The following is a 17,226-nucleotide window of genomic DNA, read 5'->3' as shown; positions in this document are numbered from 1 at the left end:
TCAGTATTGCCTGCTCAGACCGGCAGTGGCTCTCCACGGCCACAGCCAGAGGTCTTTCACATCACCTACCTGCCGAGTCCCTTTAACTGCCGGGGATTGAACCTGGGACCTTCTGCAATGCGAGCAGATGCTCTACCTCTGAGCCACTGTCCCTCCCCAAAGCTTATATCCTCTTCACACAGGGAAGTAGGATGTCAAGGAGAAGGCTAGGATGAAAACTCTCTGACATGACAGGGTTCTGCATTTGCTTCACACCAGGACATTTCTCAGCGGAGGAATATTCAAATATTTGGTCCCCCAAACGCCAGCATGAAATGTGGCAGTTCAGGCAACGCCTCTGAATCATCAGATTCTGCTGACTGTATTAAATGGCCTTCAGATAACAGCATTCCAGCAATCCTGAATCTTGGTTGCTGTTTATTTGTTTCCTTCTTGCTAATGACATTATTGCTAGCTGGGTGGAACAGACATTTGAGTCGGAGAGAGGCATCACGGATCTGGCTTCAGCTTTAGAATTTGAATTTTTTGTGTGTGTCACTGTTGGGTATTTCTAATGTAAATCTCGCCTGATTTGGAGAGGAGTGAAAAAGGAGGGGGGATGTGGCATAGGGTTGCCAACTTCCAGGTAGTGGCTGGAGGTCTCCTGGAATTACAACTGATCTCCACGTGACAGAGGTCAGAAATGGAGGGAAATGGCTGTTTTGGAGGGTGGGCTAGGGCAGCTAGGTCCTTCACTTCCCTAAACCTGACCCTCCTCCGGCTCCATTCTTCATCCAGGTGGAGCCACATTTGTTCCTTATAAGAACTCTAGATGGCTTAAAATGGTAAAGGTAGTCCCCTGTGCAAGCACCAGGTCATTCCTGACCCATGGGGTTACGTCACATTATGGAACTCCCTGCCCCAGGATGTGGGAATGGCTGCCAACGTGGAAGGCTTTAGAAGGGGAGTGAACATGTTCTTGGAGGAGAGAACTATTCATGGCTACCAGTAAAAATGGATACTTGTCATGATGCACGCCTATTCTCTCCAGGATCAGAGGAGCATGCCCATTATATTAGGTGCTGTGGAACACATGCAGGATAATGCTGCTGCAGTCGTCTGGTTTGTGGGCTTCCTAGAGGCACTTGGTTGGCCCCTGTGTGAACAGACTGCTGGACTTGATGGGCCTGGGTCTGATCCAGCAGGGCTTTTCTTATGTTCTTATATTCTTATGACATTTACTAGGCAGACTGTGTTTACGGGGTGGTTTGCCATCACCTTCCCCAGTTGTCAAAACTTTACCCAGCAAGCTGGGTACTCATTTTATCAACCTTGGAAGGGTGGAATGCTGAGTCAACCTTGAGCCAGCTACCTAAAACAGACTCCCGTCAGGATCGAACTCAGGTGGTGAGCGGAGCTTTTGACTGCAGTACTGCAGCTTACCACTCTGCCACGGAGTTCCTCCCAGGCAGCTTACAATGTAAAGAATAATAAAATACAATAAAATACATAAAAGCCAACAGATAAAATCTGTAATTTAAAACTACTGGTAGACAGAAGGTGCCATCATGAGAAAAACCATCTCTGTTTCCTAAAGGTTGAGAGAGGGGTGGTGGTTCCATAACCATGGGGCTACCACTGAAAAGGCCCTCTCTTGGGAGAGAGCACCCACATTTCTACAGACCAGGTTGACAGGTAACAAAATGTTAAATGAAGTGCAGAATAAACGTAAAGAAATTGTATTGCCGGGGTGGGGGTCCCAAACCATATAAATCGGGCCTTGGAGAAACGTATTCCCTCTGTACTACAAGAGGGCTGGGGGCGGAAGTGGTGACAATGGAGGGGTTAAAGGAGGCAGGGCCAGAATGTGTCTGTGTGTGTGGGGGGGCAAGTTCTTAGCCAGTGTGTCCTCATTTCATCCCTGCAGGCGGAGGTAGCAGGAGCCAATTGTAGAATCTGGCCCCAACCATGCGGAGCAGGAGCAACCCCGGCGTGTGGCTGGACGGCTACACCTGGCTGGTGCAACAGACCATCCTGTGCCACCAGGTGGGCGAGTACGCCACTGGTTGGATGCCTGCCTGCTTGCCCGCACGGGTGTGGGTCATCTGGGGCAGCTGCCTGCTTGGGGCTTGGTTGGCTATTTTTAAAGTTGATCATTCTGTATGGCCCACAAATGATGTTATAAATATCCAAATGGCCCTTGGTGGAAAAAAGGTTCCCCACCCCTGGTATATACAGAGATGAGGATTGAATTGGCCGTGGCTACTTAGGAAAGAGCTCTTGGGGTCAGTTTGTTTAAATGTCAACTCAATGTGCAGTTGCAGAGAAAAAGGCAAACAGTCTTGGGACTTATGCGGAAGAGACTAAAGATTACTAATCCTGTATCATAGCTGCTTTATATCCTTCTCTCCCACATCTGGAATAGTGTGTACATTTCTTCTCACCCCATCTCCGAAAGGTTATTGTAGACCCAGAAAAGGTACAGAAAGGGGTATGTAAAATGATCAGGGAACAGAATACGTTCCCTATGAGGGAAGTCTAAAGCATTTGGGGTTTTATTTTAAAAAGATAACTGGGGAGGGGGGATTTTTCTCTCTCTCTCCTATAGTTAGCACTGGACTCCATCCAACAAAAAGTAGGTTCAAAAATCAACAAAAGATCTTTCACACAGCACATTGTGAACTAGCAGAATTCACTGCCACAAGATGTGATGATTGGTAACCACTAGCTCTTATGGTTTTCTAAAGGGGCTAGAGTGGAGCCTCCATGACCAGAGGCAATATATCGGAGGTGTCAGACATGGTCTGAGAAAGGAATGTTGTGGTTTCTCCAGGTGCTGGCCTTGGCCAGCTCTGTGTCCGGTAAACAGTGTGTTTAGACTGCTCTCTGTGGGAAGTCTCCCAGCACCCTGACAGCTCCTGGGAGGGGGGTTGCCATGGTATCCAGATCTACCCCAATTTGCCCTTTGCTCTTCCATATATGCCCTGTACTGTTCCCATAGTTTTCACTAGTGTCCATTTGACTCTTGGCTTCTGTTAACCTGTGGATTTTCTAATAAATCAACTCTTTTAGACTGCCTGTCTGCTGATGTCTGTTTATGGGATTATCACGGGACTAGAGCTTACAGGAGGATGTACTCTGGGGGAGGGCTGTGGCCTTCCTACCCTGTGCATGTGTTACTAAGATGCACCCTGCCTGTGAGTTCACCACTTTTAGAAACAGGATGCTGGCCTATCTTGGTCTTCTGCCTGATCCTCTTATGTTAGACTGAGGTATGAACAGTGCATGATCAGCCAGTGTAGTGTAGCAGTGTGGAGCCAGGATCTGGGACCCCCGCCTTGACATCTTGACCCCCGCCAGGCATCTGCCATGGAAGCTTTCTAGGCGACTGTGGAGCAGTCTCTTGAACCTCCCTTACAAGGCTGTTGTTATGCACACAAAACAGAAGAGGGGGAAACTATGTTGTAAATTGCTTTGGGTCCCATTGAGTAGGGTTGCCAAGCTCCAGGTGGGGCCTGGAGATCTCCCACAATTACACCGAATCCCCAGACTACAGGGATCAGTTTTCCTCTGGAGAAAACGGCTGCTTTGGAAGGTGGGTTCTATGGCACTATACCCCAGTAAGGTCCCTCCCCAGTCGCCATCCCCCAAAACTCTAGCGTTGCCAACCTCCAGGTACCAGCTGGAGATATCCTGCTATTACAACAGATCTCCAGCCGATAGAGATCAGTTCCCCTGGAGAAAATGGCCACTATGGCCATTGGACTCTATGGCATTGAAGCCCCTTCCCTCCCCAAACCCCACCTTCCTCAGGCTCCGTCCCAAACACCTGCCGCCGGTTGCAGAGAGGGATCTGGCAACCTTATAAATCTTCAAGTATTTCCCTACCAGCCAGCCTGGTGTAGTGATTAAGGTGTCGGAGTAGGATCTGGGAAACACAGGTTCGAATCCTCACTTGCGCCATAGAACCTTGCTGGGTGACCTTGGGCCAGTCACACACTCTCAACCCCGCCCCTGGCTGGTATTTGGATGGGAGACCTCCAAGGAATACCAGGCTCGTGATGCAGACCCCCTCCGGACGTCTCTGGTCTCAAGAACCCTCCAGGGTCGCCATAAATCAGCTGTGACTTGGCGGCAAAGACAAAAATCCTACCCAGAGTTGGCCACCCTGCCACTGGGAGGGGGTGGGGAAGCAAGATATATAGAAGATATATAGAAGAACCGAGCGAGCTTCAGCGCGTCCAAACTCCCGTTGGTTCAGCTTCCCTCACAACAACCCGGCAAGGTAGGCAACTGGGCGAAATGACCCTCTATTGCATAAGCAACGGGTAGGTCCCCCCCCCCACCCCGTGTAGTGGGGATTTCCTGATTCCACAGCGCGGTCTTTCTCTCTCTCCCCCCACCCCCAATCTCCCGGTCCTCGGGTCCGGCGTGCCTTCCCCCAACCCGGCCGCTCTTTGGGCGTGGCCGCCCTCTCCACGCACACGTGTCCCTCCCACCCCCCATCCCGAGGGCCCGGACCCTTGATGCGGCCGGGGGCGCCTTCCACCAAGCCACCGGGCGGGGGAGGGGAAAATCCACCCCTACCGCTCGAGAAGGGGGCGGCGGCTTCCTCGCCCAGCCCGCCCCCCCCCCACCTACCGCAACGAGCCATCCACAACCGCGCCGCCTGCCTCGCTGCCCGGGAGGGTTCTGGCGGCCGCCGAGGATGGCTTGCTCCTTTCTTTAAAATCTAATTGTATATATATCAATATATCTATTGGGGGGGCGTTTGTGTGTGCCCCCCCCCATTTTTATTCTATTTCCTTATTTTTGGGCAACATTGCCGAAGGCCCCCGTTCCAGATCGGGACTGGGCTGCTGCGGCTGCTGCGGCTGCCTCTGGCCGGCCGGGACTTGGCCGGGCGGGGGGCGTCGGCGGCCGCTGCCGGCCCGGCTCGCCCGCGCCGGGCGTCGCTTCCCGCTCCGCTCCGCCTCCGGGTTGGTCTCGCCGCTTTAGAGCGCCGGCCGGGCGAGGGGGCGCCGCGGGGACCGGCGGGGGGGGGGAGAGCGAGAGAGAGAGCGAGAGAGGAGAGCCCGCCGCCCGGGCAGGCTGCCGCCCTCGCCGCCGCCGCTCTCGGCTCCCCCCGCGCCCCGCCCGCCCGGCCGCGGCGGACTGCGGATCTCGGGGGCTTCGCCGAGGAGGCGCCTTCTGGGAGACTGCTGGGCGGAGGGGGCTTTTGGGGAGGGGGGCGCACCCATCCCGGCCCGCCCGGCATCTGGCGCCACCCCCCACCCGGGCTTTGGAGCGACTCCCACCCGGGATCTGGATTAACCGCCCCGGGATCTGGAGCGACCCCCGCGCGGGACCGGCATCGCCTTGCTTCAACTGGTATTCGGATTGCCACGGGAGGCCGAGGACCGCCAAGGTAAAGGGCGAAGGAAGACCCCGAGGCGCCGCCAGGAGGCACCGGGCTCTTCGTCTTCTTCTTCGGCGGCGGCGGCAGCAGGATGGGGCCGTCGCGGCTCTTTCAGCTGATTCAGCAGCGGCGGCGGCGGGGCCGCGTGTGCGCGGGGATGCGATGAAGGGGGCGTCGAGAGGCTGAGCCGGGAGGGGGGGTGGGAAAGCATGTCCCGCCGGTAGCCGGCGGCCGCTCCCCCCCTTTCCCCTCCCGTCGGACCTCCCTCCTCCTCTCGGTCTTTGCGACCCCCCTTTCCCGGCCCCCTCCCTCCCCCCTCCCTCCCTCGCCCCGATGCCGCTTCTCCCCCCCGGGGGGCGGGTGTGAAAGGCGCCCGGGAGGATGAGCGAAGGGGTCGCCTCGCCGCCGGGGGCCGCCGCAGCTGCTGCCGCTGGCGGGGAGGGCGGCGGGGGGGGCGGCGGCGGGGGGCGGCGCGGGGGGCCCCGATCCGGCGGCCCGCGAGGTGCGCTGCGGCGACTGCCTGGTGTGGAACCGGCAGCAGACGTGGCTGTGCGCCGTGCCCCTCTTCATCGGGGTGGTGGGCCTGGCGCTCAGCCTCATGCTGCTCAAGTGGATCGTGGTGGGCGCCGTCAAGGAGTACGTGCCCACCGAGCTGATGGACTCCAAGGGCATCGAGCAGGACCCCTTCTTCCTCTCCAAGCCCTCCGCCCTGCCCAAGAGCGCGGAGACCACCACCACCACCGCCGCCCCCACCTCCCGCAGCCCCCACCGCCTCGGCACCCGCCTCACCACCCTGACCAAGGCGCCCACCCGCTTCCCGGCCACGCGGGGCCCCATCCGCGCCGGCCCCCCGCGCGCCTCCGCCACCACCGCCAACGCCGCCCCGCTGGGCACCACCCTCCTGGTCTCCCGCCCGGCGCCTGGCACCCCGGGGACGCCGCCGCTGCCCCTCTGGCCCACTGCGGCGTACACTACCTCCTCCTACAAGACCTATCTGCAGGACTCGGCGCCCTCCTGGACCTTATCGCCCTTCCAAGAGGCCGGCTCGACGACCACCACCACCACCACCGCCCCGGAGCCCCACACCAGCCCCAAATACCGTAAGTGGCGCCCGGCTTGGGGAGGGGGAGCCTCCCCCCGGTTTCTCCTGTTTTGGGGGGTGGGTGGGTGGGTTATTGGAGGAGGTAAAAATCTGCACCGTTGGGCCGGCCTTTGGGACTCCTCTGGGACTATGTGGCTCTGGTGGCGCATGGATGTGTGACTTGCAGTTGCCTACGGTGACATGGAGGGGGGTTCCACACTTCCAGTCAGTGCCTTCTGCTCCCTCTGGGCGAGACCCTCCCGTTCCCTCCTCTGGTGGTGATGGAGGTGCAACCACCTTAGGAGGTCTCCCCCTTCTCCCTTCCCCCCTCCCCTCCTTCCACATCTGGGGGGCTGTCAATTTGCACCTGCTGGGTCCTTTCCGGGAAGATGCTGACCTTGGCTCATTTCTGCGGGGGAGAGGAGGAAGAAGGACACCTGCTCTGAAGAAAGGTTTGGGGTTCTGGGAGCTTTGCCTAAGTGTGCTCAGGAGGTTTGGACAAAGGCTCATGTGCGTTTGCCGGTGCTCGCGTTTGCTTTGAGGCTTCCATGTGAACCTCTCTGCTCCCTTTTTCAAAAAATGCTTTCCAATGTGTGATCCACCACTGGTTTCCCACTTAGAGAGCTCCCCTGTTGCAAAATACGGAGGGCTGGTTGCATGGGAAGAGAATGGAGAAAAAGCACCCCCCCCCCACACACACACATACACACACATAGATGCATCAGCTTGGGGAAGTCGACTTTCCCTTCCCACCAGCTTGGCTCCAACCTCATTGAACCAGGCATCAGTGGAGTGAGAGAGATCTCCCCCCACAGTGGATGGGTGGGGATCATTTGGGGGTGTCTCTTGCAAACACGAATGCTCCCCTCCCCGCCCCCCTTGAGAGTGAAGCCGCCGGCTCCCTTCTGGTTTGCAAAAAGGAGTCGGATGGGCTGCATACCTCCTGTGAAGGTTAGCCAGGACAAACATCGCCTCTCCACTCAGCCAACTTTGGGGGGGTTACGATTCAAGTGAAAACCTGGGTGGTTCAAAGTGATTGTCTCCTCCCTCCCCCCATACTGTAGAGGAAGCTCTGAGAGCCTTCAGTAATTCATCAATAAATCAAATAATAAATCGAAAAGCATGGCATCAACTGAAACAATTATACTGCCCTGTGATTCTCCCCCCAGTTGTTGTTTGCATGTTGATCTAGGGGTGTATTGCTGGTGGGTTGTTTATAGAAATCATGCTCTATCTATCTCATTTAAGCCTATTTTCTGCCTCTTCCTGGATGAAGAATGCATGTGTGCAAGCAAAGGATGCTTTGAATTGGGAAGGGAGGGAATCAATCAAAAGGGGAGGGGGTACTAGAAAATATACTACTGGTTGTGGTCGAGGAAAGGTAGCGTCTTGTGACCATTGGTTATCAAAAGGCTGTAGGTTGTACTGTGAGCAGGGAGATCCCCCTCCCCATGTCAGTCTCCTTTCAAAGACTGAAGCCCTGGCTGAAATGTACTAAAACCTCCTTGGTCCCTCAACCCCCTTTGCCTTCCCTCGACAGCCTGGTTTCTTTTCTACCCCCCCCCCCTTGTCGTTCTTCCCCTCCCCTTCCTGCAATTGAAGCTCCTCCGGAGCAGACGCAGCATTGATTTTTTGCATGGCTTTGAGATGCTGTGCCCAGGGTTGCTGGCAGGCAGGTGCTGTGAAATTTTAGAAAGGTTTCCCTGCGGCTGGTTTCCCTCTCTCGTTCTCACCTTTTCTTTTTTTTAAAAAAACCTCATCTGTAAGGAGGGTGGTGAAAGATCCATAATAATTTTCTAACCTTCTATAAGGGGTTAGAATATAGAATCCTGTTTAATACATGATTGTTATTTGGCAGGATCTGTTTGGTACCCCTCCTCTCCCTCTCCCTCTCCCTCTGTCTCTGTCTCTCTCTCTCTCTCTCTTATACACATATACATAAATATGTGTTGATGGACTGTTAATACTGTCCAGCCATCCTCCGACCAGATCTCACTATTAAAACCTATTTCAACCGGAGGTTAGACCCGAGTGTTTCTTCCTCTCTACGCCCCCAACGGCTTTGCCAAAGTACAAACAGAAGTGCAAATCTGCCCGAAATTGACCCGCTTTGAGCACATCAGTCGTCTGCGATTATCATTAACGAGAGATTAAATAGATTACATCTTTTTCTCTTAAAAAAAGGAGGTTTGGAATTTGTAGGGCATGTGGAATTCCTCTCTCCATCTCCCCCCTCCCCCAAAGCTGTGCGATTTTCTGATTCAGATAATCTTTCTATCAGCTTCTGGTAGGAGCAGCGATATTGTAATCTTTCTTTTACGGATGGCTGGCACGAGGCAACCCTCCGACCAGAGATCTGCCTCTTCTGCTGACTTTGATCCTTGATGACTTTTAGGAAAGGCCTTTTGTAGGGGAATAGATAAAAAGAAAATCAATTTAAAAAAATAATCTTTGCAGTTGCTTGCTGTGTGCTCCAGGTTTTCCTGTGACTCTAGCTGTTATTTTTTTTTAAAAACCAAGAAAGTACTGGTTCCTGCAGTACTGTGTGAACATGAATAAGGGCATGACAACCCAAGCTGATTTCTATGCGATCTGCTAGATTGGAAAGACAAATACTGAAAATGATGATGCGCTCTTCCATCTAGCTGCTGAGATGTTTAGAAAATATCCTTTGTTGAGAGAGAATTGAGTCGTCCTTTAGTAAGTCTTTCTTAAGGAATGCAAACAGCGTGGGCCGTGGCAATGTGGACTGGGCCAATGGGAAGCAGAGGGGTTTCTGTGTATCCAAAACATGTAGCTACCGTGCAGATTTAAAGTGGTTTAGCAGCCCTTCATTCTCCTCTGGAATTCAGAGAAGGGGGGGTCCATTAATGGCTGCCAGCCATAATGACTTCTGTAGAGAGAAGCCATCAACCTCTGAATGGTAGTGATAGAGAGCCAGGGTGGTGTAGTGGTTAGGAGCAGCGGACTCTAATCTGGTGAACTGGGTTGGTTTCCCCACTCCTCCACATGAGCGGTGGACTCTAATCTGGAAAACCGGGTTTGAATCCCCATTCCTCCACATGGCGCCTGCTGAATGACCTTGGTCTAGTGACAGTTCTCTCCAAACTCTCTCAGCCCCACCTACCTCACAAGGTGTCTGTTGTGGGGAGAGGAAGGGAAGGCTATTGGAAGCTGGTTTGATTCTCCATAAAAAGCTAGAGAAAATCGGCATATAAAAACCAACTCCTCCCACTCCCTCAGCCTAATCTGAGATGTAGAAGAAGAAGAAGAGTTGGTTTTTAAGGAAGAATCAAACCAGCTTACAATCACTTTCCCTTCCACTCCCTACAAAAGACACCCTGTGAGGTAGTTGGGGCTGAGAGAGCTCTAAGAGAACTATGACTAGCCCAAGGTCACCCAGCTGGCTTCATGCATAGGAGTGGGGAAACCAACCTGGTTCTCCAGATTATAGTCTGCCACTCATGTGGACAGCGAGGAATCAAACCCAGTTCTCCAGATTAGAGTCCACTGTTCCAAACCACCACTCTTAACCACTACACCATGCTGGCACTACACCATACACTTGCCCTGAGCTGCTTGGAGGAGAATAGCCAATCAAATCAATAAATAAGCCATCATAGTTAAAATGGTGCAGATGGAAGAGTCTCTTTTGCTATAAGCTTGTGTTTTTGATCTCAGGAAGGAAGGAAGGTTGGGAGGAAGATTGCCCTGTGGTGCATTTGCTCCTTGGCAAGCTGTTTCTTCTGACAGCTGCTCTGGAAGATGAAGAGCCATTCGTTCAAGAGCTGTCAGCAGGAACAGATGAGCGGGGGACCTCCTTGGCCATCACTGATAATTATGCTCCAGTGTCATTCCGTGACTCATTGACGATAGCAGGGATTCCCCAGATGGGGCATCTGATTGGAGACACCCCGATTGGTGGGCACTAGGTAGTCAGAGCAGAGAAGAAGTCATGGGATCGTTATCCTTTGTGGGTGACTGACACAGGACCTAGAATTGGAAGTCGGCCCTGGATGCAGAAGGGACCAGATTTGGTGCTTGAGGGCAGAGTCTAAGGAGGGCGTGGTGGGAAGGTCCCATCCTTTACATAGGAGACATGTTCAAGAGGTAGGACTTAACTCTCAGAAGAACGCTTTGGTAAAAAACAGTGACTGAGGACCCTCCTAGCTTAGGGGACACAGCTGATTATAAATGAGTAGGATGGACCAAAGGAAGAGCTTCTTCACTCAATGAGTTGACTACATTGTGGGATTCGCTGCCAATGGATGTTATGGTGACCACTGGTCACCAACATTGAGGATGGTATCGCATTACTCTGCAAATGGGATCCTGGGCTGTATCAACAGAAGTGTAGTGTCCAGATCACACGAAGTGATGGTATCACTGTACTCTGCTCTGCTTAGACCTCACCTAGAGTACTGTGTTCAGTTTTGGGCACCACAATTGAAGAAGGATGTAGACAAACTGGAACGTGTCCAGATGACGGCAACGAAGATGGTGAGGGGTCTGGAGACCAAGTCCTATGAGGAAAGGTTGAAGGAGCCGGGTATGTTTAGCCTGGAGAGGAGAAGACTGAGAGGGGATATGATAAACATCTTCAAGTACTTGAAGGGTTGTCATGTAGAGGATGATGCGCCTTCTTGCATACCCATGGAAGTGCCGCATCACTTCGGGGTCAGGAAGGAATTTTCCTCCAGGCCAGATTGGCCAGTGATCATGGAGGGGTTTTCCCTGTCTTCTGGGCATGGTTTAGGGGGTCACTGGGGGTGTGGTGGGGGAGGTAGTTGTGAATTTCCTGCATTGTGCAGGGGGTTGGACTAGATGACCGTGGTGGTCCCTCCCAACTCTATGATCCTATGATTTTCAAAGGGATGTGGACAGATTCATGGAGGTTAGGTCTCTCAATGGCTACTAGCCATTGGACTTTCATGTTGAGAGGAAATACACCTCTGAATGCCAGTGCTGGAAGGCAATATCAGGGGGACAACCTTCTATGCTCAGTTTGTTGGCTCTCCAGGGCAACAGGTTGGCCACTATCTGATCCAGTGTAAGTCCTTATGATTGCAGATCACTGCCTGTTCCTCTAAAATAAAAAAAAAACCCTTAGTTTAGAATTGCTAACAAAAGTTGAAGTGACTCTTTTGAAGGCATGCACTTCTACAATGATCATTACATCAGTCGAATCTTTCAATGCAACAACAGGATTCCTTCACCGCAGATAAAAAGAAATCGATCATTGGATTTAAATTAGAAGTGCCCCTTGTATCCAGTATTGGCATTGTGCACAATATTTATTTCTGTTTTTTTCTGAGACCGGGGTGGAGGGGTTACCGTTGATTTTTCCGAAGGCTTGTTAATGTTGTTTTGTGAAGCAAAACTGTTAGCTTCTTTCACTACCTCTGAATATCACTCACAATTGGTATAATAAAGTGTTTAACCTATGAATGAATCTGTCTGATCAGCAAAACAAGGGATCGCCTAGGTTTAGGAAAACCCAACAGTGATGTCCGAAGAAGAGTTACCCCCTTCTAAATCAATTAAAATCAGAGGGCTTAGAATAGTGTAATTTTTCAGGCTTCTAACTGGTTGACAGTTTCATGGTTTTCTTATTTTTTTCCCACCTGTGATATTTTTGTTTCTACTCTGACTTTGTTGCTATGTGATACTGAAATAGTATACGCTAGATCTCCTGCAAGAATGTATTGGTGCCGCAAAACTGCTTCCACTTGCAAAGAAACACATGGCCTAATAGAGAAACACAGAGCAGTTGTCACTGATAATACAGAAGAGCCAGAACAGAGGTTGCCATAATACACAAGAGCCAAAACAGAGTGAGGGTATAGAGCTAGGGTTGCCAACCTCCAGGTGGTGGCTGGAGATATCCCACTATTAAAACTGCTCTCCAGGCGACAGAGAATAGTTCCCCTGGAGAAAATGGCTGCTTTGGCAATTGGTCTTTATGGCATTGAAGTCCCTCCCCTCTCCTAACGCTGCCTTCCTCAGGCTCCACCCCCAAAATCTCCAGGTATTTCCCAACCCGGAGCTGGCAACACTATATAGAACTCTTAGTCAATATCCTTTTGAGAAATCCGACAAGCGCTCTTCTGATAAGTACGGCCTGGGGTTGCTTTCATTTTGCTTTGGACTTCATTCAGTAATATGGAACTTACAACTCAAACAACCCTGTGATGTTTCTTGGAAAACGTTCCTCATTATGATGAGGTGGAATGTGAGCAGAAGAAAGGCCTGCAAATGTCAGAGGCTCTCCTAGGGTTGCCAACCTCCAGGTACTAGCTGGATATCTCCTGCTATTACAGCTGATAGAGGTCAGTTCACCTGGAGAAAATGGCCGCTTTGGCAATTGAACTCTATGGTATTGAAGTCCCTCCCTTCCCCAAATCCCGCCCTCCTCAGGCTCCACCCCAAAACCTCCTGCCAGTGGTGAAGAGGGAACCCTACTGGAAACCTTGTTGTCATGGCTGGCTGGTTTTGTTCTCACTGCAAGATCGTCTGAGGTACACATCTTTATCTAGGGTTGCCAGTCTCCACATGGGGCCTGGAGATCTCCAGGAATTATTCCTCATCGCTAGACTACAAAGATCAGTTCCACCAGAGAAAATGGCAAGGGTAGACCCTACGGCATTATACCTGCTGAGCCCCCCCCCTCCCTAAACCCCACCGTCTCCAAGCTCCACTCCCAAATGTCCAGGAAATTCCCAACCTGGAGTTGTTAACCCTAATTTCTTCCCATTGAAGTGAACTACAGCCATCTAGTTTTTAATGGCATACCACTAGGGTTGCCAGGTGCCTCTCCTCCACGAGCGGGAGGTTTTTGGGTGGAGCCTGAGGAGGGTGAGGTTTGGGGAGGGGAGGGACTTCAATGCCATAGAGTCCAGTTGCCAAAGCAGCCATTTTCTCCAGATGACCTGACCTCTATTGGCTGGAGATCAGTTGTAATAGCAGGAGGTCTCCATCTAGTACCTGGAGGTTGGCAACCCTACATACCACTGAGATAAGGCTAAACTAGTCTGGGAAAAGGGACAAGTTATACCACCTCTTAACTGGACCCTGAATTGTTGCTTAAGAACTATTCCCCACAAAAGTCAGTGGGGAACCACGGAGCATCGCCCTGGCACCATGGTTAGAATGTCACACTGTGTGACCCAAACCCCTACTTTGTGATGAAACTTGATGGGTCATGTTTAGGATTGTCAGATCCCTCTTCACCACTGGGGGGATGTTTTTGGGGTGGAGCCTGAGGAGGGTGAGGTTTGTGGAGGGGCTTCAATGCCATAGAGTCCAATTGCCAATGCGGCCATTTTCTCCAGGGGAACTGATCTCTATTGGCTGGAGATCAGTTTTGATAGCAGATCTCCATCTGCTACCTGCAGGTTGGCAACCCAAGTTATCTTGGGCCAAGTGCCATCTTTCTCGCCATTTCGGTGTAAGCTACCTCTCAGGGTTGTTGTGAGGATAAAACGGGGAGAGGAGAGCCATGTACGATGCCCTGAACTACTTGGAGGAAGGGTGAGAGGAAATGTCCTAGATAAATATACTAGGGCCATTTATGCATGGCTGTTTCCATGTGGTCACCTTGCCGCCTACTTTGGGGCTTTGCTTTGAATATGCTTGCATTTTCCGACCGTCAGAGGTTGCCTCGCTCTCCCCACGCATTTCCGCATTTTCTGGATTTGTGTTTAGCCAGCATCCAGGAAACATGGGAGGTGGGGAGATTATCTGGATGCGGCTGAATGGGCAAATAAAGTAGCAGAATGTGCAATTATGGCTAAACTAATGTCTTTAGTGCACAATAGATCAACGCCTGAGTTTTATGATAAATGGAAAATATTCTTTGAGTATATAGCTGTTTGTTAATAAAAATAATAGAATGTAAGAATTTAAGTAAAAAATCTATTGTAAAATATGAAAACACAATAATCCACAGAATGTATAATTGAACTGAAACTATAGTTAGAGTTGCCAGCCTCCAGGTACTAGCTGGAGATCTCCTGCTATTACAGCTGATCTCCACCTGATAGAGACCAGTTCCCCTGGAGAAAATGGATGCTTTGGCAATTGGACTCTATGGCATTGAAGTCCCTCCCCTCCCCAAACCCCACCCTCCTCAGGCTCCACCACCAAACCTTCCCACTGGTGGTGAAGAGGGACCTGGCACCCCTAACAATAGAGTAAGTTCCAGTATAGTGTTAGAAACTGATGTGTATGTCTGTATGTTTGTATGTTTTGTTTATTTGTTTGAAAAAAATAAAAATAAAAATGCAGGGGGAAAGCATGGAAATGTGTGGGGAGAACGAGGCAACCTCTGATGATTGGAAAATGCAAGCAAAATCAAAGCAAAGCCCCAAAATAGTCAGTGGGGTAACGCAAGGAGACAGCCATGCATAAATGGTCTAGGTGGAACTTTGCCAGCCCATAGCTACAGAACCGAGGGTTGCCAGGTCCCCCTTCACCACCAGCGGGAGGTTTTTGGGGAGGAGCCTGATGAGGATGGGGTTTGGGGAGGGGAAGGACTTCAACGCCATTGGACATAGCAGCCATTTTCTCCAGGGGAACTGATCTCTATCTGCTGGAGATCGGTTGTAATAGCAGGAAATCTCCAGCTAGTACCTGGAGGTTGGCAACTCTATTGGGCTGACATTTCCCTCTTCGCCTCTGGCTGGAGGTTTTTGGGGCGGAGCCTGAGGAGGGCAGGGTTTGGGGAGGGACTTCAATGCTATAGTCCAATTGCCAAAGCAGCCATTTTCTCAACGGGAACTAATCTCTGTCGCCTGGGGATCAGTTGTAATAGCAGGAGATCTCCAGCTATTTCCTGGAAGTTGGCAACCCTACACCTCTAACAGAGCCCCACCTGTTCATCTGAATACTGCCATCATTATTTGAGTTTCTTGGGTTGTGTGATGGAATCTAGGGGTACACGAGAGTGAAATGCATGATGTTGGGCTTTTAAGAATGTGGCAGAGAGAATGCCAGGATCTGACTTTAGCAAAAAGATATTTTGTTATTAATATCATTAGCATCAGTTCAAGTAATCAGCTTTGGCATCTGGACTTTGCAGTGGAGAGGAAATCAACTATTTTTGTATTGTTGTTATTTTCTGTAGGGCAACACTCTGCTTCACTGAGATGGGGCATTTTGAAATATCGATTACAGGATTGTGGGGATATGATCACCAGAGAGGAAGTAAATCCCTCAGAGGCCGAGGCAGAGGCATTTGAAAGTCTGCTTTCTTCACAGCCCATAAAACACCGCCTGATACCGTTGACACATCATTTAGCAATGTGTTGAGGCCTTGATCAAACACAAATCAAAGTCGGTGCATTGCTTTCCTTGGGCAGTGGATTAGACCCTGAGCACAAAAAGGAATTAGTCACACCTTCGGGAGTTTTGGGCAGAAACCTCTCTTTCCCGCATGGATATGTCCACCGAGCATAGCCAACTTTTGCACTGTTCTTCCTTGGGTGATACTAAACAAACTTATCGATTGAAATATATGAAGGTCTTCATATAAACATGTGCCTTGGTCTGATTTGGTCTAGGGACATTGGTCAAAAGAGTTTCCGTCTAGACATTAGGAAGAATTTTCTAACGGTTAGTGCGGTTCCTCAGTGGAACAGGCTTCCTTGGGAGGTAGTAAGTGCTCCTTCCCTGGAGGTTTTTAAGCAGAGGCTAGATGGCCATCTGTCAGCAATACTGATTCTATGACCTTAGGCAGATCATGAGAGAGAGGGCATCTTGGCCATGTTCTGGGCATGGAGTAGGGGTCACTGGGGGTGTGTGGGGGAGGTAGTTTTGAATTTCTTGCATTGTGCAGGGGGTTGGACTAGATCACCCTGGTGGTCCCTTCCAACTCTATGATTCTATTATTCTGTGGTCCTCTTAGCTCAATATTCTTGACATTTATTTGTAGCAGCTCTCCAAGATCTCAAGTAAGGTCTTCCCCAGCTCGACAAGTGGAATCCCTTTAGCTAGAGATGCTGGTGATTAAAACCTGGAGTTTTTGCACACAACACTTATGCTGTCCTCTGTAAAAGATTAGCATAATATTGTAAATGTCCTGATGTGGATGGCCCAGGGTAGCCTGATCTTGTCAGATTGCAGAAGGGTTGGTCCTGGTCATTACTTGGATGAGAGTCCACCAAGGAAGTCTAGGGTTGCTATGCAGAAGCAGGCAATGGCAACCACCCAGTGCATCTCTTGTCTCAAAAACCCCACAGGGTTAACATAAGTTGGCTGCGACTTGACAGCGCTCTACACCACCAATGTTATAAATATATCTTTGTTAATATACCGCTTTCCGGAGTAACGTAAGCTTTAAAGAAATGTATAGTTTCCAGTTCCAAGAAGCTTGCAGTCTAAAATTGTGTGTGTTGGGAGGAAAAGCAGAGTAATTATGGGAGGGGGTAAAGATAACACAATTCCTCCCTCTGTTCTATCACTGGAAACATTCTCACATTTCATGAAGGGCCAATGCAGTGATGAGTCTTGTTTAATGTTTGCCCTTTGTTGAGATACACTCTAAAATATGGGCATGAAATTGGATTAAGTATCATTTGCATGTATAATGTGCTAGACCAGGAGCTACAAGATTTGTATTCCTGTCTCTGTTCATTCCTGGACTCACAAGATGGCCTTGACAAGCTGAGCCGGTTGTGGAATGAAGACATGGTGCCATCCCCACCAGACAGGCCTCAGTTTTCTCTCTGTGAAATGGGGACTACTTCCTTGGGTTTGCTGTGGAGGTGAA

At 50.8% G+C, this 17,226-nt stretch overlaps 1 protein-coding gene across 1 annotated transcript in view; it reads left to right on the top strand.

Annotated features, from left to right (window-relative positions):
* The first annotated feature begins 5,758 nt into the window (after nt 1–5,758).
* Nucleotides 5,759–17,226, top strand: part of NRG3 (neuregulin 3) — a 387,877-nt gene continuing 376,409 nt past the window's right edge. The window contains 2 exon segments of the mRNA XM_056849630.1: nt 5,759–5,817; nt 5,819–6,477. Coding sequence (XP_056705608.1) covers nt 5,759–5,817; nt 5,819–6,477 — 718 coding nt within the window.

The sequence above is a fragment of the Euleptes europaea genome, chromosome 5 (assembly GCF_029931775.1).
Source record: "Euleptes europaea isolate rEulEur1 chromosome 5, rEulEur1.hap1, whole genome shotgun sequence".
NCBI lineage: Eukaryota > Metazoa > Chordata > Lepidosauria > Squamata > Sphaerodactylidae > Euleptes > Euleptes europaea.
This window is presented reverse-complemented; position numbering and strand designations above follow the sequence as displayed.